Here is a 25607-nt window from a genome sequence, read left to right as displayed (position 1 = left end):
ACACATCTAGAATTCATTGGGTTCCAAATCTCTAATAGTTCAAAGTGGAACATTTAAATTTACCTTTACATAATGTGGGACAGAGAGAAAACAGAAGGAAATTGACAAACATCTTCCCAGTATTTTCACTTATTTACCATTTTAAGGAAGCTATCATGCACACTGTGTTGAGAAAGCCTCAGCCATGCCTGAGTGTTTTGTTCTTTGCTAGGAATGACGCTGCTAGTGCTGGTGTCGGTCAGCTTGTCCAAACTATTTTCACTGTGCAGTACGAATGCTCTGGGCATATGAAAGCCAGTGGCTTATGTCATGGGATGTCATAGGCCTCACTTGTGCTGGGTAGCATAATGTTCTAAGTACAAGCACGTAAAATACTCCAGAGCACATCTGTGGACTCTTATTTTCCAAATTTAGTTGCATAGGAGGAATTGTAACTTTTTTTTTTTCCAGAGCACTGAATATAATACAGACCTTTGAAATTGCATGCTTAGAACATCTATGCTGTATGAGAATTTGATACACTGACTTTAAATTTATATAGCTTACTATTTTGTGTACAAGTGTACACAATCAGTAGTACTAGCAAATTCTGTCTGAAAGGTAGCTGCAAACAGACTGCTCTTTTTAAGAGTCTAATGGACCTTTTACAATCATCATTATGGACAGCCAGTGAGTCTGCAATCTAATACTGAGCAGGGAAAGAAGCTTTTTGTCATTTTGAATCAGCTTGCAGTTACATTATCAAACCCAAACAAAGCAATCTAAACAAACAAAAAAAGTAAATTCCTAAATAGGACAAGACGGTTACATTGGTTAATGCTGTAGTATTCTATGTGCTGTAGATTGCCAGGGTATGTTTTTGCTTTTACTTCTCCCTGCCAAGCTTAGTCAAATGCTGAAGCATACCGTAATTGGATATTTCTATTTGTAAAGAGCTATAGGTAATTTTTGCTTGGAACTAGCAACATTAATTGTTTTTCATATCAATCCTTTTCAAAGATGAGTTTAGCTGATGGTTGTTTGAATGCATAATCTGTAAACTAATCCCATTCCATTTTTATGTGTATACTGTATTATTCTGTGACGTGACTGGTTAAGTAGTTTATGTTTTGGGACGTAAAAGTGCTTACATGACTGTTTCTAAAGCTGTTTTATTTTGTGTGTGTGTGTGTGTGAGGGGGAGAAATGATATTAAGATTCTTTTAGAAAAGAATTTAGCTTATTAAAAAAAATGGGCATATCTTCAAAGCTATCTCAACTGTACAGATGTGTTCTTGTTATACAGTCCAAATAGTTTTCTTAGACCCCCCACCCGCTGGCTGAAGTAAACTTGCTCAGCTGCATAAATGAAAAAGAATGTCATACTGAGTATCTTTGAAGGTTTGTGAACCAAATTTAATCTACTGTCATTATCATTTATATCTTCTCATGCACACAGTATGTGTAGCAAAGTAGTTAAAATATTTAAATTGTTCTTCCATGTTTGATAAACTTCACAATCTTAGAATTGTCTTCATCATGTAACGTGGCTTCCCACTACCTTTATGCAGAACAGTTTATTTGAAATATGCCTGAGTAATTCGTTTCCTTAAAACACCTAAGAGAAAGGAATGGGAAATGTCAAAAAAGATGTGTATATTCCAATAAGAATTAAAGAGTGAGGAAGCACAATAGAGCTGTTCACATGGTGGGAATTTCCTTTTAAAAAAAAAAAAAAGAAAAAAAACCACGACCCTAATATCACAGATATTTGATATTTGTGGAAGGAAAGAGGAAAAGGACCAAAAAGACAAGGGGGGACTAGAATAAAGCAGGGGAACACCCAGCTTAAGAGGTAGCTAAGCCTAAGCAATGCAAGGTGTTTGAAGAAGGATTTTTAGACAAAGATTATTTAGAAGGGGATTGTTCATGGACAGAAGTTGTAATCTCATATGTCTGTATTCAGGAAGAAATTGGAGCAGCACACTGCAGGTGTTAAGAATATGGGGAGGGATGAGGGAGAGGTGAGAGATTAGATGAGACTCTGATTGGAAAATGTGTTCAGAGCTGATCCACTTAATATTTCGGATGTGATGAAAGGCAGATTTGCAGATGAAGAATGGTAGTGTGAAACCCAAGGTCATACATATTAAAAAAAAAAAAAAAAGACTGTTATCTGACTTTTAAGCTTAGATCCTGGCCTGTAATGCTAAATAGGGCTATTCTGTGTGGACCCTTAACTCATCCCTACGTTTCATCGGTTCTTTCTGTCTCCTACAATCAATGATCTTTGGAACCAGGTCTTCCACTGGAGCTCTTTCGCATAATTCCATTGACAGTAATCACTTCTACTGATCACATTAATAGAAAAGCTAAACATGTTTCTAAAATGAGTTTACTGGAACACTCCTGGGCCCATGCCAAAGTCCCAATATCCAAAACCCTCAAAATCCATGGGTGCAAAATTTTACAGCAATCTTATCCATATTGCCAAAGTCACAAATGCGTCAAGATAGGAATTTTGAATATTATTTCTGACTTTTTTATTTGGATTCCATTTTTAGTTCTTTGGGAGTACACAATTGGTCAGACACTTTGATTATTAATACCTATTGCAACTCTTGTTCTGTGTCAGGCTGTTTTGTGTCCGAAGTAATTACTGCAAATAGACAGCAAGGTTTGAAACCAGCCATGCTGTCTCTTGCAATTTTAATTTTAGACATATCTTATCTTGGCCATATCTTGCATTTGTACTATCAAAAATGGACTAGTTTGCCATTTGGCATTTTTGCTGCTGGCATGATTTAGATATTTGTCAGCACCGTTGGTCCATAACCCAAAAAGGCATTACTGTAGACAACAACAAAAAAAATCTCGCAACCACTTTTAGTTTCTGCATATGATTGCAAAAAAGCAAAGAAGTGAACATTTTAGATTGTGAGCATGAAAATTTTCCTCTAGAAGAATTAGCTGTTAGGTTTTCTTCCATAATGAATTGCTTATATCCTAGGGCTCAGGATGTTAACCTTTGTTGTAGGAATTCACATTTGAGAATGGAACCCATTTAAGAGCACATTTATATTTATTACTTTGAACTAACAGAAGTATTCTCACCAGTATTTCATTCTCATGAATCCTGAAGTACATACAGGACTGTTTTTTACTGCTTTTTTAAATAGGAGTGTTTAGGCCTCCAAAATTTACCGAGCTGGAGTTTTGGTGGTGCTGTGTGCAATTTTATGTTGGTAGGAGCTGAGGATGCTAAATAATGCACAGGACAGTTCAGAAACTCCTAGAATGGAGCACTAAGAGGAGGCAGCACTGAGAAAGGGAATAGGACTTCACTTTCAAATTGCAAGTTTGTCCAGTGTGCTTTTTCATTCAAACATAACTACTTACAAAATGTACCGTCAATGAAAGACATCCAAGCAGTAGGTAAATATATTCTTATGTGCTGGTGTCAATTACGAGTGATACTTTGTCACTTGCACCCAGTTTCCTCCTAAATCTCTGGCTTTTGTGTGGAGTTTGATGCCTGTTATAAACTAAAATCTGATATTTGCTTGCTGATGAATACCTAAAAACTAATGCTGATAAATAGGTAAACACTGCTGAACAAATTAAATCTACAGTCTTCAGGAAATGCTCAGGATGCTTCCTTTTAAATATGAAAATATCTCTCATTAAATCAATTAGTTACCACTCAGAGGAAAAATAATCTGGAGTATCTGAAGGTATTAGTAGACTATTTGGTTATATCTACTCGATTAAGGTTATTTCCTGCCCAATAGTTCAGACAGGATATTTTGAAAATCCAAAGTCATTCTTCTAGAGCAACCACTGCCCTCTCTGCGGGGGTTCAGCAGGAGTCCTCAGCAGAAGGGGGAAACAAGGGTTTGCTCACAGTCCTGTATTCTCATGCTGTTGCTTCTGTTTTCCTTTCATCCAGAAACTAAGGCAGCACTTCCTCAGTCTGTAGGAAATCAGTGCCTTGCTGCATCACCACCTGCTATGGGTCCTGAAAAATTACCAGTGTCAAATGAACCAAGATGGGCCAGTGCCACACATGCAATCCTAGATGTAATCAAGTCCAAGACGTTGTAACTGTGCAATGCAATGGCTCATGTTAGACACCAGTGATAAGTCAATATACTGTTACGCAAATCTGTGAAGACTGATTTCTGTGGTCATAGCCACTTCTGATTTAGGGGGCCTGTTTATTGTACTTGTTTGCTTAGTTCTGCTGATGTAATCTAATTCAATTTAACTGAATTATTTCCTTCTTTCCTGTCTGCTGCCAGCCTTCTCCCTCCCTCAGCTCCCTGGCAGCCAGGCCCAGGATAGGCCTTTAAAGGAGCACAGACTCTCTTTTGCAGTCTTTTGTGATACCAATCCTGTTGCTATCAGGTAGAGCGCTGGCTCAGAAGCGGGGAATCTCCTGTGCCTCTTGGCCTCCCACCCCCAGCAGCAGCGCCCTTGCCCTCCCCTACCAGATACCAACCAGGAGGCCCTCACACAGAACAAACAGCACGGTAGTACACTAGCAGCAGCAACAACAGTTTCATACTTCTTCCCCACATCTTTTCACCTCACATCTTTTTAAAATGTGAGATCTGCAAAACAAGTTTTCAAAAAATCCATTAAAATTACCTTAATTCTAAAATTCTGTCTGCCCACAATCTACTGCAAGGGTAAATTATGGCTGCAACTTTAGGTCTCTCATCACAAAGGTACCTCATAAAGCAACAGCAGTGCTTGAAGTGCACTGTACAGCCTAGAACAATCTGAAGGTATGCAAGATTACTGGGTTCTCCCAAAAATGAATGTTTGCGATACATACATGAACCGTGTTTGGCCGGGACTTTCTCAGCTGATCAGGCATTAGCAAGGTGGAAGGGAGTGATGAGGGTTTTGAAGCAATTTTTCTTTTAAAATCTAGCTTTGAAGACTACAAGATATTTTACCTATATTTAGAAGAAGATTCAATTTCAATTAGTCTCATAGCAGTTTGAAATGTTCGGCATTTTACTGTAAACTTCCTAGGAATAGGAATTCACATACAGAGACAATCTTGCCAAAATAGTGATCTGTTTTTACTTTCAAGATGTGAAACTCCCATTGAAATCACTTGGTTGCTTTCTGTTAACTTCAGCCTCACTTGGCTCAGTCTTAGAGAAACACTGAGGAAAAAGTTTATAGTGCTAAAAGTGGGAAAATCAAAAAAAAAACATCTTAAATTACAATTAAAAAATCAGCTCTTTTGCAAACTTTAATTTATACAAATGGCCATGCACTATCACACACACTTTTGTACATGCACTTTCACATCAAAATGTGAACCTCTAACAGTTGTTTAAGTGAACACAGAAATATATGTGCATTAAGGACAAAGTAATTAAAAATCTTAAAATATATTAACACCTTTCTGTTGTGACTGATGAATTACTGTCTTTGTTTAGAGTGGAAAAACTGTAAACTATTGATGCAGAATATTCTTTGGACTACACAGTAAGAAGTGTCTTGATATGAAGCAACTGACTTACTCCATGAAGTTTTATTCATTTACGATGTCCTATAACTTTAAGGCAAAATGGTGTTTTTTGCTATATTGTGTTCCCCTCCAGATGGTTTCTACAGAATTTTGGCAACCACATGCAATGATTATTGTGGTTGCCCTTCTAATCTCACACACTTTAAATAGACAAGCCATATCCTTACAAAAATATTACAGACTGTTCAGCAGATCTTTAACTATCAAACTGTGTTTGACTGTCACATTAAATAGAATATCCTGACCCCATTGCCTGGGGTTTAGATAAAAACATTGAAACACTTAGCTATTTAAAGAGTGGACTATATACCAGATTTTTCTAGTAGTTCACTGTGCTGCGTACCTACTTCTCCTGCTAGAGCAGCAATAGCTAAACAGCTAGAGCAGAGCTTAAAAAAAAATGCTTCTCTCCATATCTTGCATGAAACACTTGCTAAACACTCAGCATCCCTCACCCAGCCATCGCATCTTTAAAATACATAATACATCAGCTAGCATGTACTTTTTCTATGCATATTCCTAATGTTAACAGTCACAAGCACTATTAAAAATTAGTTTTGAGGCATAACACCAGTTTCCCACTTGTAAATAAAAAATAGGATACTTGAATGTTGCAGCACACAGAAAAGCAGAACTTTAAGTGACATGATGGAGATGTGATTTCATGCATCAATTTGTAAAATCTAAGATGGGGTTTATAATGAAAGAATACAACGATCACTTGAGTACTGCCTCGTGCTTTCTGATCAGCCTCCCCTTTGAATAGCACAGTAAACAAAAGTTACAAGGTATAAGACTGCCTCTTTCACATCTTTGTGCTATGCCAAAAATTTCAGTTGCTTAATCATAAACAATAACAGAAGTTTAAGGTGAAAAGGGCTTTTTTCTGTCCTAACTTTACTATTGTATCCTTTAAGCTGTCAGGGGAGAGAACAATAAAAGAAATAAAACAATAATATTTACTTGTAGCATTTATAGTCTCAAATGTCCACAGCATAGCCATTTATGTAATTAAAGTAGCTTCATGTCAAATAATTTTATTACTGTGAACAGTTGGACTTACAGTGTTGGGGTTTTGAGGAAGTTCCAAGAAGCTGAAGTATGTGGGGCGCAGTGGAAGAGCTGCACTATCTGTGCATAGCTGAGTGAGTGATGATTCCCAAGTTTGCTGCATGTTTTTGGCAGTCAGTGATTTGCATCGGTGGGTGTAGGAGCTCACTTTAAGGCCAGACCAGAATAAAGTAAATGTAAAGTTTGCATTTGAAAGGAGAATTCTGTCTCATCTGTAGAACGGAGAGTAACGGTAAATGCTTTATTTTTCCTGACCTTTTTCCCTTTCCCTTTAAAACATTACTGTATTACGTTGATTTACAACATTCTGAAAAATGCGATATTTTCCACTTTAAATCTATCCTTACTGTGCCCCAAACAGAAGATAATTGGGTTTGGTTTTATTAAAATCCTTTCTGAACTTTTTACACTGTAGCTATTCCTCTCAAATGAGTCATACAATAACCATTCCCAGTTTGTAGCCAGTTCTCCAAAGAAGCAGAAGAAAAAAGAAACAACTTCCTTTTAAGGGAATGAGACCTGTTTGTAATGATAAACCTCTTTCCATTTCTATTTGAAGACATTCTCCATAACCCAAGAATTGATAGTTATAAAAACACTACCTACTTTATTTGGATTACAAAAACACTCATAGCTATAGAACATTGTTTAATGTTAGCCTAAAGCATCTGTATATACAGTCACACGTAGGAGTATTGTTGAAATTACATGTGATATGTCAAAGGAGCATCTAGTTTATCAGAAATCTGTAAGAAACAGCCTGGAAATTGTTTAGTTTCATTTTACTTAATGTTTAAATGAGTGAGTTTAAACAAAGAAGTATTTAATATTTATGTGTAAAGAAAACAGTTCAAGTGTATGTAATTGTATAAGCAAGCTAACAGCAATTTCTGTTCGAGTGTGGTACAATTCCCAAAAATCATCATACTACATGAATGCTGGAGTATTCACCTGTTCCTAGAATTTGGGAAAACAATTATATGACATTGCAACAATTGCTAAAACCTCTGAAAACCCCTGCTTTTTAAAAGCAGCTATTTGTACATCTACTGAATTTCCATCTTTAGGAACTGTAACTGCTGTTTAGGTGCCTTCAATATGTATTTCATTTTCAAACTGACTGCGGTCCTTCCAAGGTTCTTCTATTAGCCTTGAAACTAGGAAGTAAAAGTTCCTCTGATACCCTATGAAAAAAGATAGAAACATTAAAACATTAGGATTGCTTGGGTTTTTTCCTCTTCTGGATGGAATAATTTTGCAATTGAGAACATGCAGAAATGTATTCTACTTGTAATGTAGGCTGTAACTCAGGTAGGAACCAGTCTTCAGAATCTAGTAGTGTAAGAAAAAGAGCACATGGCGTTACTTGCAGTAATTTTTTAAAAGTTGGCAAGAAAGCCATGATTATTTTTTATTTTTTTAAGATATCTGACCATGGGTATTTTTTTCAGGATATTAATTTTAATTGTGTAAAATGGGTGTTATTGCATACAAATTAAAATATTTAATTGGAAGTGCTACTTAGATGGGAAATTGGAATAGAAATACAAACGAGCTAAGGGTTGAAGGGGAAAAGAACTGATATTAAATTCAGATGCAAGAGTAGAGATGAATTAAGTTGTATTGCAATCCATTTAGCTCTGAACCCTGACACTATAGTTTATTAGAGAGGTGGAGACAACAGAATTCTTTGTGACACAGATTTGTATTACCAGAGGAGCTACAGCAGACTTCTTCTGTGTTGTTAAAATAAATTAATCAAAACCAGCAGGGGAGCGTTCTTGAATTACAATGGTTGCATTATTAAGGATCTGTAAAGACTGAGTTTTTAAGGAAATCCAAGAGGCATGTAGCTTGGGAAAGAGACAGTTGGTTTTTAATGCTGCCATTTTTAACAATTCTGGAGTAATAAAAGAGACTGAGTATTGTTTCAAGCAGATCTTTGGCATACATTTTCTATTCATTTAATTATCTTTCTGAAATATTATTATGATGTACTAACCCAAGCATAATATGGCAGCTCTCATTCCACTCTAAAGTGCTTTAATGACATTTGGCCAAAATCTGTGCCAGCTTGAAGACATGTCAGCTATCTTGCAGATGCAGCTGTACACACAGAAGTCTGCAGTCCACACATTCATGAAATGCAGCTGTCCTATGCCAGAGCACCACTGTATGTGTGTCTTTTAGGAGGTAAAGTAATATTTTCCAAATAAAACTCTCAAAACAGGAAGGGGCATGGGGTAACTAATGTAATCAGATCCAAGGCACAACTTGGAATTTGGTTGGGACACTGTAAGTAGTCTCTCTCCTACAAATAGACTTTAAAAAGTAAAATGATTGCAGGTGGTCAGACCTGCCAGGCACACATTTCCTGCTAGGGTCACTCAGGGGCTGGCCTAGCAGGGACCCTGGCGTGTACTGAATGCACAGCAGTAACTTTCTGCAACACTCTGGTTTTGTCAAGAAGGAAGGGCCTTGAAAAAGGAGATGGCAATTTGAAGTGGTATTATTTCACTTTGAAGCACAGTTATTTGTTGCAGCATAGGTGTACTTTGTATAAAAGCATTCCGCTAGATATGAAAGACAACAATCACTGCTGTTGCTAGTATTCCTATTAAGTGATGTCTGGCTTACAAAATATCAGTCAACTGTGGTCTACCAATGAGACAGTCACACACAGGAGATGTATGGGTACATCTCCATTTCCTGAAGACAAGGAACCGAAGTGTGAAAGTGCTTCTGCATTACCTATTATTATGTAATGGAAGAGCACAAGTAAAAAGCTTAGTGTTTTTTAAAGGCATCATATTTTCTGTGCATTATAACTTTACTAAGCTTCCAGAAGCATTAAATCCAATTAATGGGGACAAAACCTAGGACAAAATCCTACTTGTTTAATTAATTTCAATTGACTCTGGATTTTGCTGCTAATGAACCTTCCCATTTTAAGACCTTAAAGATCTAAAATCTGCTAAGAGTATGATCATTCTGAAGAATACTGTGTTACTCCAAATTACAAGTATGTTCTCGCCTGTGACCTTCCTTTATGCCTCCTGGACTTTGTTGAAAATGCACTACAGTTCTTCTAGCGCAGCTCCATCACCTTCTCTATTGTTATGCTGCAGAGTAATGGCCTATTCTGTAGAGTGTTACTGAAATAGAAGTTAGAACTTGAAGTCACGATAGACTTCTGTTCTTTTCCTCATCTTCCAAAACAATAAATTGTAGAAATAACAATTAAGAAAGATAATTGAAAAATGCTCTGGGACTAAAATAAAAGAAGATTTTCAAATCTTACTCAGATGTTAGAATAATAATGAGTTTTAAAATTTTTTCTGAAAATAATAATAAAAGAAACAAGCATATGCAAATGAGCAGGATAGTCTTGTCTCTATCAAACATCTGGAAAACATAAGCACACATAAAAGAACTACCCTTTCTAAGGATTTAATTTAATAACTCATCCCGTTTGAGAAGATTAACATGTGGCTATAAAATACCTACTTGTCATTCAGAATATTTCATCCGAACATAGTTTTTTGACAGCTCTACGGTTATATGACTTTAGGACAAAAGCATTCCTTTTCATTTTGCAAGGCTTCTGTTATTCCAGCTTTGTTGCAATCTAACTCAGTTGCATTGTTACAGCCATATGGAACCTCTGAGTAACTTTGATTAGATAAATCTGGAACTGTGACAGATCTTTATGATTTGGTCTTGAGACTGAACACAGCCTTTGCTACAGAAGCAAACAACAAAAAAAATGTATTTTGTACTGAGTTAAGAGGCACTTTTTGTAAATACATGTGAAATTAAGGGATTGGCAGCTGCTAAAACAAAATCCTTCATGTATTATTTCCCTTTAGATCTGTGGAAACTCCCAACAGAGGTCAAATACTAGCTTAAAAAGATGAGACACATACAGAACAGGAAATGGAAATCATTCTATCTTCTCCTCTCATAGGCATTCTTCTGCTTTCAGCATTTACTAGTGAAAGAAGAAATAATCTGAAGGAATATCTGACAATATGACAGTATGTTGTTCATGAAGGATTGTTAGAAGGAGTTTCAGGAAACCTGTGGTAATGGCAGCCAGCCCTGATCTGCAGCACTCTTCCAAATGCCAAACACCAAAGAAAGGGAATAGAGGCTAGGAGGAACCTGTGAAGGCACAGCTAGAAACCAAAAAGTTATTTATATGGATCAGTTCTGTATTTTGGATTTGTTTCTTGAGCAAGTGCTTCCCTATGATTCACATTACCTTGTGCATTGGAAATTGATGGGTGATGTAATTACCTAACTCATGGCACTGTTTCTAGCTCTCTTTAAGAAACCTTTAGAGTCAGATGCGAATTTCAGCGTATTGTTGATTAAAGAAGTCATTTAAAGATCAACTGAAAAGTGGCATTTTAAGCAATTGAAGAGGAATGTAGAAATGTGCAGTGCTCTCTTTCACATGAAAGAAATAATCTGACTCAGATTGCCTCAGAAAAGTTATAACTTTGTTGACACTGCTCTTATTAATACAATTTTGAGGGACAGGGCCTGCTATATGAATTGCTGGTATCTTCTCAAGTTTCTCTGGGAAGCATACTTTTTAAGGATTGCATAGTCTTTAATCAGATGTCATAGGTCAGTGCCTTCATAAATTGAATTTGGTGTCAGAATCAGTGTTCAGTTTCCTCTTCTCTTTATTATTTTGCCCTGAAACTTACCTTTTTCATATTAACTTAAGCCTAATAAGTAATTTAAAGAAAACACTTCAGCAAGAGCATATTCATGTCACTGTATCAGAGGCAACTGTTTTTCAGTTCTTTCCTTTTTGTATGGAAGAAACCAGGAAGCTGCATGTTGAAGTAAACTTTATCTCTGGCCTGAGAGCATGTTGCAAATGTAAAATTAGAGAAATCAAGAAAGATCATGGAAGCTTTTAAATGAAACTAACTCAGTTGGACCAACATAGGTTTTGCTTTAAGTGATGTGTAGCTATAATGTGAGGTTGTGCAAATCCCTAAGGGATTGTTCCTTTCTGTAGTGCTATAAAAGTATAAAAACAGAGTGAATTTTGCAGTATATCATTTCCTCTCCCAGTAAGGTGTACAACAATGCTACAATACAAAAGGGAGTAGATGTCACTAAGAAACCTATTGGCACAGTATTTCCACCATGTGCAGAATGAAGAACTTCTCCAGGTATTAAACTCAGTCCCACAATCTGTGGATTACAAAAAATCCTAATATCATAAGAAGCTGTTGATGCCAGAGAGCTCAGGTCTCATCTGAAGGCTCACTCATCATGATTTGGTGGAAACCAATGAGAGGAAGCTTTTTAGTTGGGTAACAGACAAGCAAGAGACATTGCATAGAACCGGAGCAATAGGTAGCTGCCTCTGCATGGTTTGTAGAGGTAAAGCTGTGACCGTCAGCATGATTCATCCAGTCATTGAAATAAATGTTGTTCCTTGTTTTAGATGCAGCACACAAAAAATGGAATTATGAACATTTTACAGCCTTGAAAAAATGCTTGGGTCTAGAGCAGTAAAAGGCTTTGGGGAGACATTTAGTTTGGCTCTTATTTTAGATGAGTTTGATTGCCGTGTTGTAGCCTACAACACTTGAAAATAAAATATTTTTCGTAAGAGGAAGGGATCCTTCCCACCCTGTTCAGTTTCAGCTGAGATTGTGCTAAAACCTGGTCCAGTCACTGCCTCTCTATTTTTATCCCTGGACCCAGCGGCTGGTGAACTGTGCCAGGGATTAATTCTTCAGAGCTGGCTGATGCAGGAACCCAGAAGGCCTAAATTCAAGCCTGATTTGAACAGGCCAATGCATCTTTAGTTTTCTCTTGAGTCAATTAGCACCCAATATCAATTTGTGCTAATTTGTAGTCCCTGCAACTTTTCCAGGCCTCTTATGCAAATCAGGATTGGAAGCAAACAACAACTGAATGACCCAGGAGGGTGGTACGGGGCTCAGCACCATTGTTCTCAGGCAGAGCATTTCAGTGCTCCATTTGTTCAAGTAGTAACACTAAAAAAAATATCAGGCCACAAAGATGACCATCTCCTTGGGCTTAATTATCATACCCTTCGTACTGTTCTTGCCTGTATAGAAAAAGAGGCATGCAAGGTCCTCTCGCTAGATTTAGATTCACTTCATTGTTTTTCACTGTTGCTGTAAATATAGATGAAGAAAGCTGTAAGTCTGAGAGTTTGGGAAATATTTGCGTCTGTGGATTGGCAAGATGTTTTAAAGTCAAATCATTTTGTAGTCACAGACTGTGCCATTTAATTCAGAAATCTTTTGGTAACATTATGTTGGGAATCTGGGAAGTGACTTAAAAATATAGCACATGTAGGAGCTGAATGAGGGCTTTTCAAGGAAAGATGCAGTCATGGAAAAATATGTTGGATCAGACTTATAGTGATCTCTTAATTTCAAAATATTCAAGTAAAAATGGGCAGAAGCTGAAAAACTCAGGTAGACTTCCAACATCCCTAGCTGTTCAAGGATGCATCTTTAGAAGGGCTAGTATTGCAGGCTGAAGTCATGACAAAAATTAAGGGAGGGAAAAGGAAAAGCAAGATAATGAGGAATTTAGAAGAGAAGAAAAAAAAATACTTCAAAGTTCAGTTTAAATTGTATACAAGACCTGGGAGACTTCTTAAGTTTTCCATTGCTCCCAGCCCTGGCCCTTCTCATATTGGGCTGGAAGAAACTTAGGTTTGATATAATGCTTGTTTTTTTTACTCTCTTTTGTTATTTCACTACATGTATTACATAGTAGTGTCTAATATTAAATGATTATATGATGAAAAACAGATAATGATTTTTTCTTTCTTTAAAGGATTATGTCTGCTTCTTTCTTAAGGCCTTCTGAAATATTTCTTTTTTAGTTACATTAAAAAAAAATTGTGACCTAATTATAGTATTACAAAATCACAAATCAAACCCTAGTACAAATTTATGGGGCCCTCCTTCAAGAGATTATATTCTGTTTGTATGCAGGGCTTAATAAGTAGATGTGACAGGAAGAACTGAAATGGCTTGAAAAAAGCAATGAGGGATGTAGAGCTTGATTAATTGGATAATATGTGATTCTTGGTTTGTTTACATATTTACCTTGAATGAATTAATTCTACACTTTGAAATTACTCAGTCTGAGAGTTGCTGAACTGAACAATACTCAACAGCTCCAGTAAGAAAATACTAAATCTAACAACCAAAATTTCTCAAAGGTGTATCTTTCTTTACATTCAGCTACCTGTGATTTTGGGGACTGTGAATAATAGCACCATCTAGTGATAATCAATAATATGTCAGTATCATGAAAAGGTCATTATTCAGCCTGGGTGTAATTGCACGCTGCTAATTCACTTAGCAATGGGATTTGGGCACTTGAAAAGGAAAAGTGCTCTAGATGTGATTTCTATCTCAGTTTAATGACTAGTATCTTCCTCATGATACCCCTAAATATGCACAGCACATCTAAATGCAGACTTTGGCTGACAGTATGGATCCCATGAAATAAAACTTTAAAAATAACATTTTGCTTCATAAACAAATGGCTCAATTTTATTAGGCATTATTATAACAAACCTTCCCACAAGTTTGTGAATTACTTGTTTTGTAGTGATCAGCATAATAGATTCATTCCTCTGAATGAAAATTTAGGTGAAACCATGCTAATTAGCTAGGTATCTTTTTTTTTTCTTTTTTTTTTCATACAAGTCAACAATTCTAAAACCTTGGGTTTTCCACAGTGAGGGATGTGGAACAGCTGCTTCTCTGTAAGGGTCTTAGACATTAAACAATGCTATATTTTAGACTTTGCTTAAAATATCCTTGATTAATGATAACTTTTTCTAATTTGAAGAGTTTTATAAGCAGGTCTTACACTATGCATTCGGGGAGTATTCTTTCCAGTGTGCAGGGAGATAATTATGAATATATGATAATATATAAAGCTATTTATCCTTTCAGATTATTTCCATATGCATCCTCTGTAATTAAATCAGTGGCTTATGGCAGCTAGTCTTTGAAGTTCTCTCTGCAGAATAGGAAAATGTAATTTGTGGAACAAAATGCTGATCAGTGTATTCCAGCCACATCTGTTATGCTCTAGTAGTTCAGAGATTTCAGCGATGAGAGAGTTCTTGCAAAGCAGAAGGTTTCTTTTATTTATTTCAGTCCAGAGGTCTGGAAGTGACAGGCACTATTCTAACCAAGCAACAAGGTTTAAATTCTTAGGCATTGTTTGGCCTCAATTTTCAGTGAGTTCACTGAAAGCAATGCTTAAGTAAGTAGCTGTATTTCTATATTCAAATAAAAGTACTTCTGAGAGAATCGTAAGAGAAAGCAGAGAAAGAATTTCTTGCAGAGAAGAAGGATTTAAGTTTGTATAGACAGATAAATAGAGATATGTCTTCAGGAGCACTAGTGTTAGTGGTTGAGTAAAGCTAATAAAACTCATGACAGTGAATCCCCTTGAATACGGTAGATCCAGGAAACACAGGCATAGGCAACCACTATAATTACCATTGCACAATTCTCCATTTGGATGCTTTTCTTCTGGAAGAAAAGCAGGTTTTTGCAGGACACTTAGAGCCTTTCCAAAGTGATGCCAGTTCAACTGTTGAAAATGCATCTGCAAGTTAGGTGTGCCAACTCAAGGAGTCACTGTCTGCTTTGTCCAGCCACAGCTGTGCATGCTGAAAAGGTTGCCACCCAGAGCTGCTTGGCACTCCTCTCTTTCCTCCTCCCTGTGCTAAGGTGGATGTTTCCACACTTCAAATCATGTAGATGAGCTGCTCTAATGATTGGTCCCTAAGCTCTTGGTCAAAATGAGGTGAGTTAGCAAAGCCCTGGTATATACATTGTTTAAGAAATACCAGCCTATTTCAACTGACACAAACCTATTTGCAGAGCTGAAGGAAGCAAGAGGGCAGTTACAAGTAGTCTCTTCAACCAATAAAAGTTTGCAACTGAGAGATATGTCCACAGCCTAAATTCCCTCCTTAGCTTACACCGATACTGTATGCCCATCAGTAAGTGTCTCAAGTATCTAGTAATGTCAGTCGAATACCTTTTATTAGCAATCATTTCACTTTCTTATGAATTGGCAAACTGAAATGTCTTCAACTCAGAAGTGTATCTTGGTGCTTACAAAGACTTCCAAGACAGCTTGGAAGTAAAATATACAATTACCAAATAAATCAAAAAAAAAAAAAAAAAAAGTTACATTATTCAACAGTGTTACTGGAATACCCTGAAGTCTGTTTTTATTAAGTTTCTTTTTTTTCCTTTGAAGGGAATTACTTCTGCTAGACAAAGAATATTGTAGGAAATAGATCTCTAGCAAAAGCTGCTACACCCTTCCCAATGAGGATTTTTATTCATAATATCTGCTTCTAATTAAATATCTATCCTATATAATACATCTTAACACTCAATCCTTTGCCCTTTAAGGTCAATGGCAATTTGCCCATTGAGTTCATGGGAAAAAATGCAACTGCTTTGTTAAGGAGTCCTTTATAGTAATTTCAGCTGTTTGGTTTTTAAAACAAAGATTCTTCTCTTCCACCTTTGCCTACAGACAACAAGCGGTTCCTGGTACTCCTTGTGAAACAGTACTAGGAAAGGGGAATTTGGTGTTACAAAATTATGCTCGCTTGTCGTTCAGTTTGTTTTTCTTTTTTACTATCGAGTACTGCAATGGACATATGATTGTCTTCCTTTTTTTTTTTTTAGAAACTTTCTTTCTTGAAATTCTGTATTGTAGCCATTCATGACATACATGACATGTTTATGTATATAGAGAACATACGAAATGAAACCATCAAGACAGATGATCCATATAGAAAACTGTAACTTATCTACTTTGCTCAGAGTTTTGACCCACCAACGGTTCATCTGCTAATGAATTGTAATAAAAAACATGTTTACAAAAACCAAAGTATCCAGCTTCCTAAATGGGACCATATTTCTGAAATTTACTTACAAAAAGACAAGTTTATAAAATAACAATTCCACAACTGCACTGTCCAGGATGACGTAACTCTTTTGAAGGAGAAGGTTACCCATGCTTCAGTTGCCCCAACCCAGATGTAGCAAGGAGATACCAAACAAAGAAGGAAATTTAAAGGATTCAAAATATGTTTCTATGGAAGTAGAAAGATTTGTAGGCAGTGCTTCCCTGCTAAACAAGAGAAGAAGATCCTGTACTGTGCCCAGAAATGCAGCACATAGAGAGCTCAGGGTATGAGCCTATCAACTCTGGAGAGCTTAAAACCAGTTTTTCATTGCAATTTTCCTTCCACATAAGCAACAAATAAAGCAGCCACTTCACTCTTCTTAGCACCCCATTGGGAGTAAGGTGCTGAGGTGTTTTGAAGATTTTTGGCTTTCATGCTCAACACCATGTTATATTGGCAGGTAACCAAAGGATAACACTTTTTTTTTTTTTGGTGCATGCTGAAGTGTTTCAGTCTAAACGTGCGTTAGCGTCTTCCTAACATCCACACTGCTTATGGACTGCAGATTCTAATGAAATGGGACAGATGGGAAAAATTACAGAAAAGGAAAAAGAAATCCACTGTGTAACTTGTGTACATTAGGTCTGAAATTTAAAACCTTCAAGCTGATATCCAGGGCTTTTCTTTAATGCCTGTTCTGTTCCAGCTAACAAACAGTACTAGTTGCAATCTAAATGTTATCATTTTTGTCCACAGTTAATTCCCTGCACAGAATTGTTCCTTTTAAAGTAGAAGCTATCTCTGTGAATCAGTCTCACTTTATAGAGTGCTAAGCATTTAACCCATGAAATATGGTCCCTAACACAGATTTCTGCTCTAGAAAGTAAATCTGAAGCACGCTGAGATTGGAAGAAAGCCCTCTATGATTTGCATAAATTGCTTGCAGTATCCTCTCCATCAATCTGACACAATCCTAAAGGGTTTTGTAAACAGCATTTCCTGTTGTGATATTTTACTGTGAACTTGGCCAAAAGTCTTACTATTACATTCACATTCACAATAAGAATGCAATGGCAGAAAATACAGAACAATGAAATATAATAATGTCATGCAGTGTACTTTAAATGTTTCCAGCAAAGAACCTAAACAATGGGGCAAAGCTCTGTACAAAGCAACTAATTTGATTTAGTAGGAATACACTGTTTGTTTTTTTTAACTTGTTCGGTTTAAATCAGTGTGAATTGTGTCGTTCATTCTATTCCATTGAAAACTCTCCTAGCATGAGAGTTGGGAAAGTATCTGTTAGAAACAAACACAGAATACTTCCATGTATCCAAAGCATGCTTGTATTTGTCTAAATACTGTGGAAAGCATGCCAAAACCAGCTTGGTATGTAGTTCTGTATATCTAAAATAGGGTGTACAATCATGTGCTGGTTCAGCCTGCAGCTTTTAAACAACTAGATGGGACTTCAGTACTAAACATTTCCACTGGCACAATAGCTGGAACGCAAAAGTTTGGAGCTAGAAAATGCGGAGCCCTAACCTTGGGAAGTGAATATAAGCCTTTGCTGGTAAAGGTGTATAAAGTTTTCTTTCCTAGTTATTTTTCTGTTTCTAACTAGCAATGAGAGCTTTTCAGGAACAGTTACTCAGCAGTGGTGTATTTTAGTTAGATTTTGTGAAACTTAATTTGTTCCTTCATTTTGCAAAATAAATTCACCTAACCTCTGCAAAGTCCAAGTTCTTCCCTTTCTTTCAATGGAAGTTTTGTCATTTACTTAGAAGCTGAACTGTGTCATCTGAACAGACGCAAAAAATGTTATCAGCTGTTAAATTGGGTCAGGGCCCATAAAGGATTCAAAATCCTCTCAGGAAAAGATAGGGAAAAAAAAAAAAAAAAACTTTCCACATAACTCTTCATGTGAAAGAATATGTAAATATGCCTTACAGGGTTTCCTGAATATCAGCAAATACAGGCTGTGTCAGATGGTCTGAAGAGTGAATTTGAGAATAAGAGCCTGTCCAGGCTGCGAAAACAAACTATGTTTGGAAATGTATTAGCTAGCAAATTTAAACAAACAGTTTTAAATGCAGTCCAAGTAAGGCAAGTTGTGTTTAAAATCTTGTAGGTTAACTCTAAACTCCCCTCCTTTGCAGCCAAAGTTCAGCTAGCATGTTTTAAACATGGCTTGCTCTGTCTGCATTAGCATGAAGTTGTATTCAAATTCTATTTAAAATGTCCGTTGATACAAATAAGGAACCATCAGCAGGGTCACATTAGTACACTACTGAGCCTTTACACTGCATCTATGCATCTTCTTTTCAAACACACTAACGTACAGTAAGATCTTACTTGACTATGCATTAACTAGTATATTTTCAGAATCAAATGGCACCAAAGTACCAACTCCAACTCAGAGATGATTTCTAATGTCATCTGGAGATGGCCCGAAACAAAGTGGTTATTTCCTGCGTCTCCTGCATCTCAGGAGGAACATGGTGCTCGTAGGTCATCAGTGCAGAGGCAAGCAGGCAAACAAAAAAACTGCTTCGGCAACTGATGGTTTGTACTCATCTGTGTGACTTGGTATTTAAATGAGCTGGGAGCACAGGTATAACACCAAGTGTATTTGCCGTGTCTCAGCTAGGATGTAGCAAGCAGAACCTCAGCTGCTGCTAACCCCGTGTTTCTACCTGGCATTTTGGGCACACGTCAGTGATGAAAATGTAGGAGAATGACAGTGACTTAAAAGCGTTTTCTTAAATCTAGTGGCACTGATGTACTTTGTGGGTGGGCCAACTGTGCGCTGACATACCTCTCATGCATGTGCCAGTGGCATGCTTTGCCTTACCTCAGGATCAAAAGCATAACTGTGCTAACATATCCTATACTGTATTTTTTCTCTACTAGAATTAAGTGTAAAGGTCAACTTGATGAAAGTCTCTTGGGCTTGTTCCGCATGTGTCAAGTTTTTCAGATAATCACAGGAAGAAAGCCAAACAACCACACTAGAGCCCACCTCTGTATGCATCTGACATTAACTGATCAAATTCAGACATCAGCATTTCACACTGATGGTTGAGGTTGTTGCCAAGTCTTTGAGTTTCTCTTTCAGTTTCAGGTTCCATTGAATCCGAAATGATGAAACTGAGACTTGAATTGAAATCAGAGAGTTCTCATGGACAAGTGCACAGGTCCAAAATGACAAAGCAGCCAGTTGTCACATGTCATTACTAAGGCAAGGGTAAAGCTACTATCTGTGTAGCAGTAGCAGTCCATTTAAGAAATTGGCAAAATAGTCACAAAATGTACATGTTTTGCATGAAGCCTAGTTGAAGCCATTGGATTTGAACTGTGAATTATCAAAGTATTTCACAGAATTAATTAGGACTATAGTTAACATTTACAGGAGAATGGAAATTGCATGATATTTTGCATGTTCCAACATAAAAGAACATCCATCGAAATAGAGCAAAGGTTTTCAGGGTGCAAAACCACACTGAGTTTCAAAACAGTTCCAAAAAACAAAAACAAATTAGTTTCAAAGTGTCCATTAAGTTCTTTGAAATAAATTGAAATTTTAGAGGATAGGCATTATAATTGTAATTATGCACTGGCAAACTGGTATGGTAGAAATTAAAGGAGGGGAAATGTTACCATTCTGTTTTTCTAAAAAATTAGTTGAAAAAGTTGCTGAAAAATTACATGAAGTTTATTAGCACTTTAAAAAAAACGTGTTTCTCTATATTAGACAATATTCTGCCATTGATGAATCAGGGAGAGATGAGAATACTCTCAAAGATATAAAATAGGACAACATGATTCCCTTTGAAGATGTGGTTTTTGCTGACGTATGTAGAAATATAGCTGTGTTGATCAGAATATAGACATATTTACCAGAGTACTTCTAGACCTGACGTGATTTGAAATCACTAACAAGTGAGGCACCACTCTGAGTAACATCAGTTTCTTCAGTGTCTTAAGCATAATTGATCATAAGGATTTGTAAGCATCTGCTCGTTTTGACTTTTAGGATACCAATATGAGAAAGAGAACTGAATTTCCTTTGAAGTGGTTAGAGGTCTAAGTGATGGAACTTACCACCCTTGAATACTAGAAATATTCAGTTAATTTCCCAAACTTTAGTTAGCAAGACTTTGACAGATATAAACAATGAGTTCATCAAATTGCTGCTTGGTGTAGGTAATGAATATGCTGAACATAGCGTACTTCTGTTGCAACCAGGTAATGTAATGGAGTTACACTATGGTTGAATTATAAATCAGTCATCTATAGACAACTACATTAAATTATCTGTTGCCAGAGAGGTGCTTCTTAAAGGATATAGCTGCGCTATATGTAACAGATGGTATTGTTAAGTGTTAGTAGGAACATTAACAGGACTTTATTTCAAATGCTAGTCCAGAAAATCACCCATGATTTTGTAAATACAGTTTTTATATATTTTATAAATTAAAAACTGCAAAGATATTTACATGGAAAAATGTCCATGATATTGAGAAAAATAAGCATTCTTTCATGTATGTTATAGTGGAAACAGAAGGGACATCACATGTCACTTTGCTCTTATATATCTGGAATTCTTAACCATCTAGGGTCACTGTTATATTGAGATTTCCAAACCGTTTCCTGCTTTGGAAAAGGTACTCTATCGTGCTACACTGACATGTTTTATTGTTGTTGTACATGCACAGCACAAGTGATACAACCACCGTTTTCCTTTGTTTAGTACTCCCAATTACCTTTTTTATTTCCAGAACATTCGTTTATTAGATAGCTTTCTTTAGCACAGTGTCCCCTTTGACAGTGCATTTAAAAGATATTTTTTAGTTCATTTTGATGTATTTGGACATACAAAGATTATGCAAACTATTTTTAATGGACAATTTTTTTTGTGAACTGTTTACAATAGCAGACTTAACAAAATAAGTTGATCTAAGGATCCACGGTTTGAGTTGGGGGGTGGGTAAGCATTTTGTATGCTTCTATGGAAAAAGAGTCAAATGTTTTTAAAAACTGCACGTTCTGAATAAGAGTTATAAATAGACAAAGCAACGTGATACTTTATGATAGTTCAAAAAAATCTCCATTTGTTGCAATCTCACAATTAACAAATTATGGAGATGTCTTGAACCTAATTTAATGGTTTGAAAATTCTTTGCAGATGAAAATTTCCTATTTTATGTGCTGGTGAGAAAATACACCACAAGATATTTCTTGGGAAGGCAAAAGGCTTCTTTCTCTCTGTTAACACTTAGCATGATAATGGTAGATGGCACTTTATACTACAATCTCATTGATTTTAGTGGGAATCCTACTTGCCTATACAGTTTAAGAGCTGGGCAAGAAACAAACAATTTTTCTACACTTTTCTTGTTAAAAATGACAAAACAATATTTTCAAAAAGCAGTCATAAGCCAAACTGGTAAAAGTTGCTTCTGGTAGTGAACTGCAATGACTTATTTCATTAGCTTTAAAAATAGTGTGTTTCCTTTACCAAGTGTAGATAAGTGTGAATTTGGGATTTTTGTATCCTGCCACAATTTCATGGATTGTCTCACTTCCCCCCGTGTTACTTCCCTCTCCCCTTTAGATCCATATCACAACCCCTGCTCTGCTTATGACTGGGGCCTGAGTGCAGTTCAGCAGCTGTGCAGGGGTATATTGCGCTCAGGCTGTGTTCAGCAACAACAAGAGCAACCCCTCACAGCTTTCCTGCTGAGCTGAGATACCGAAAGGGAAATACACGCTTCTGACGAAATCTGCGTTGGTGTAAATTGGCAATGACCCTTCGGTTCCATGGAGCTACATTAATATGCACTAGTGCAGAAGCTGAACCTTAAACTTAAAAAAAAAACGTGTTTGGAAAACACTACCTTTGGATCTCGGAGCCAGCAGGAAAATCACTGTGCAATAGCTGTGTAATTGTTTAATCTTTCATGTGTTATTAGTTTCAGTTTTCATGGATACTGGAAGAAAAGCTGAAAACATTGCCTCTCCCCAAAAAGGGTCACACAGTGCCTAGCTGCAACCAATCCACCATGCTTATAACACATACATGCTGATAGACATGTACTCTTACAAAGTATTGTATTGACCTGTTGATTGGTTTCATTTTCAAGAAAACACACTCATGCTTTGTTCTTTTTCTAAAAATAGATATACTTGTTTCCTAAATTTTGATATTGCCATTAGAAAAAGGGAAAAGTCACAACTGTTACCATGTCTCTAGTTCTCAAGCTCCAAATTTTGGTGGTAAAAGGGAAACGAGACTTAAGTGCTGCTGTTTAGGATGTGAATATGAAAAAAAAGTATCTGGTGTGGACTGTAGTTGCCAGAAAAACTAAAGTTTATTCATAATCTTGTGTTCAAATTACTGTGATTTTTTGGTTTTAGTTTTACATAATCAAGGGCAGTTGCCTTTCACTGTTTCTTACAATTTTTGAAGTTCTAGCTATAAATTTTCACTAGATGGCAGGACTCCACTGTTATCTATTATCAGTGGCTTTACTTGTGAAGCAACAGTTGCCTATCGGTAGAAAAAAAATTTAAACATGTTCAAGTTTTGCAAAATATTAGAACAAGCCTAAAACTTTAACAATAATAAAAAAATGATACATAAACTCAATAAAAATAATTCTCTTACTGAATATGATTAATATTATAGACTTAACTGAAAATAATAGTGAAAGATGTTCTTTTCTTGACAGAGGAACTACAAGGACCTTCTTTTATAAGATGACGTAGATTTACACATACTGTTCTGCTATTTGTGAAAAAAAGTTAACTGATCCAGTAAATTAGATGTAACTAGTTAATAAGTATATTGACAGCTTAAAAAGTTAGAGCTTAAACGGCTGAACTACTGATCTAAAATAATATATTAAAATACAAAGAAAAATTAACACTCAGTGTACTGGAACTACCAAGATACTAAAAGGTGATCTGCAAATCCCTAGACATCTTGTCTCTCTGCCTATTTTTCTAGCCTAAGGCATATTTTAATCTCTCTCAATTTAAGAAGGGAGAATTGTATGGTGAGCAGTCCCAGTACTGTTTCAGCCAATGGTATTTTGCTGATCCCAGAGCTCTGGACAAAATTTGTCCCCCTTGTCTAGGAAAACAGAACACAGCTCCATACAGTTACATAAGCCTCAATAACCATGACAAATCTTCATTGTTACAATGGCATGAGCAATGATTTTTAGCAGCGCTACTTTTTAAAGTATTATTTTTTAACTCGGGGTTACCAATTCTCCAGGGACTTACTTCAGTTTATTCTGAACTTCTGCTATCTCTTTTGCTTTCTTTTTATCCATGAAGATAATTTATGAAGCATTCAGTAATTTTCAATGTTGTTCATGAAATATAAAAGGAAATGTTTGGCTTCTGTTAAAGCTGCTCCTAAGACCAGCTAACTTTCCAAAAACAGAGATAACTCAGTGTAATGCTTTCCGGGATTCCCAAAATAGTAAGAACATTTTCTCATGATAAAGCTGTATTTATTCTATGCTTAGAGAAGAGAAGTATCATAAATAGATGACTGAAACAGCATTTCCTAATATGAGATTCAGTGTTGCGATATGCTGAGAACATTCAAATCATACAGTGAGTTGAATAGGAGCTGAAAGGCATACAACACCTCACAGTTTCAAAACTTTTACATTCAAGACAATGTTTGCAATACCTGTTAACTATCTAAATGTAATCATCCCTTTTATTGAAACAAACACAATCAGCACCTGTAGAATCTCTGCAAAATGTGTGAGCACATTCAAACAAGCATCACAATACAACCCACAGCAACAATTTCACCCAAGGCAGTATATATTTAACAAACTGTTCTCTTCACACGTGTTCACAAAACACTGACATCTTTCTCTCATGATCCTACCTTGGCGATTTGCAAAGGCTGCTTTTGCTCCTTGCCACCTTGCAATCTAAAGCCCCAAGGCGCCCCTCCAGTCATAGCAATGCAGATGTAATCCCCTGTGCCCATTTTCCTGGTGCAGTTAGGCAGCATTCATTTACAGAAGAACATGAAAAATTTGTCTTGCAGATGTTCAGCGAGCCTGAGGTTTGTCTGCCAGGCAGAGCTGGAGACCCAGAGCACCACACTGTTGCTGCTGCTGTGTACTGCACTAGCAAATGTAGTCATTCAGAAGAATGTAAGAGCTCTCTCAGACCAAGGGCACAGCCCACTCTTTCGTCAGATTCCTACGCTCAGCCCACCTTCAAAGTAAAGTAAGTAACGCTGAGGAAACGCACACAAAGAGACCCGGCCATGAGACAGAAAAGGCTGTATTTAAACTTGAGTCTCTCGTGACAGCTAAATCAAAACAACAGCAGAAAGAAGTGTACATTTCCCAGTGATGATTTAGGACATAAGTTTACTTTAATAAATGGTGCCAGACATTTTAAACTCTAATTTACCCACTTCTTGCATTCATACTCCAAACAAAGAAGAAAGCAGAATCTCAAGTGAAACATCATGTACATCCTCTGAATTAATGATACACTTAGATTGAAAGCTCTTTTTAGGATTTTCATCTCTACCCTGCACACACTTTCTGCGGCACTGTAGGTATGCCAAAAAAAAAAAAAAAGGAAAAGCTTTTTAATGTCCCAGTCCTGGAATTGCTTCTTTTGCTGGTACTCTCTAGCCCCAGCATATTGAAGCATGCACTGCTATTTAGCAATGACCTGAAGCATTATTGGACTGTAATAATGCCTGTTCTTATGCCTTTCTCACCATGGAAGGGAAGAGGATTAGTGGAATGAGATATCAATTCACTCTAATGATGCTATCAAGAGATGATTTGCATTGTAAGGTAGCCTTATCATAAGCATGAATAAAAATGATTCAGTGAGAAATTAATTAGCCACTGCATTACAAGACCTGGGTGCAATTCTGTTCCCGGTTCTGACTTAAGGTAGTCTAACTGTAGACAGCTGAGCTCCTGCAGATCTAGTTGGAGTGGTTTAAAAGGTGCCTGTACAAAGTGG

General features: G+C 36.6%; 1 protein-coding gene and 1 pseudogene across 3 annotated transcripts in view; one reads left to right on the top strand and one right to left on the bottom strand.

Moving 5' to 3' along the window:
• SYNPO2 (synaptopodin 2) overlaps positions 1–24769 on the bottom strand; it is a 92850-nt gene extending 68081 nt beyond the window's left edge. Inside the window, exon 1 of one of the 3 annotated variants that reach the window (XM_013185299.3) lies at positions 24496–24769. In XM_013185299.3, the coding sequence (XP_013040753.2) occupies positions 24496–24624 (129 nt within the window). In that variant the 5' untranslated portion in view covers positions 24625–24769. The remainder of the gene's footprint in view (positions 1–24495) is intronic. The other 2 variants (XM_048074541.2, XM_066996631.1) reach the window with 2 other exon arrangements.
• LOC125184060 (protein transport protein Sec24D-like) overlaps positions 1–25607 on the top strand; it is a 212545-nt pseudogene that overhangs the window by 120502 nt on the left and 66436 nt on the right.

This window comes from Anser cygnoides, chromosome 4 (genome assembly GCF_040182565.1).
Source record: "Anser cygnoides isolate HZ-2024a breed goose chromosome 4, Taihu_goose_T2T_genome, whole genome shotgun sequence".
NCBI classification, from domain to species: domain Eukaryota; kingdom Metazoa; phylum Chordata; class Aves; order Anseriformes; family Anatidae; genus Anser; species Anser cygnoides.
This window is presented reverse-complemented; position numbering and strand designations above follow the sequence as displayed.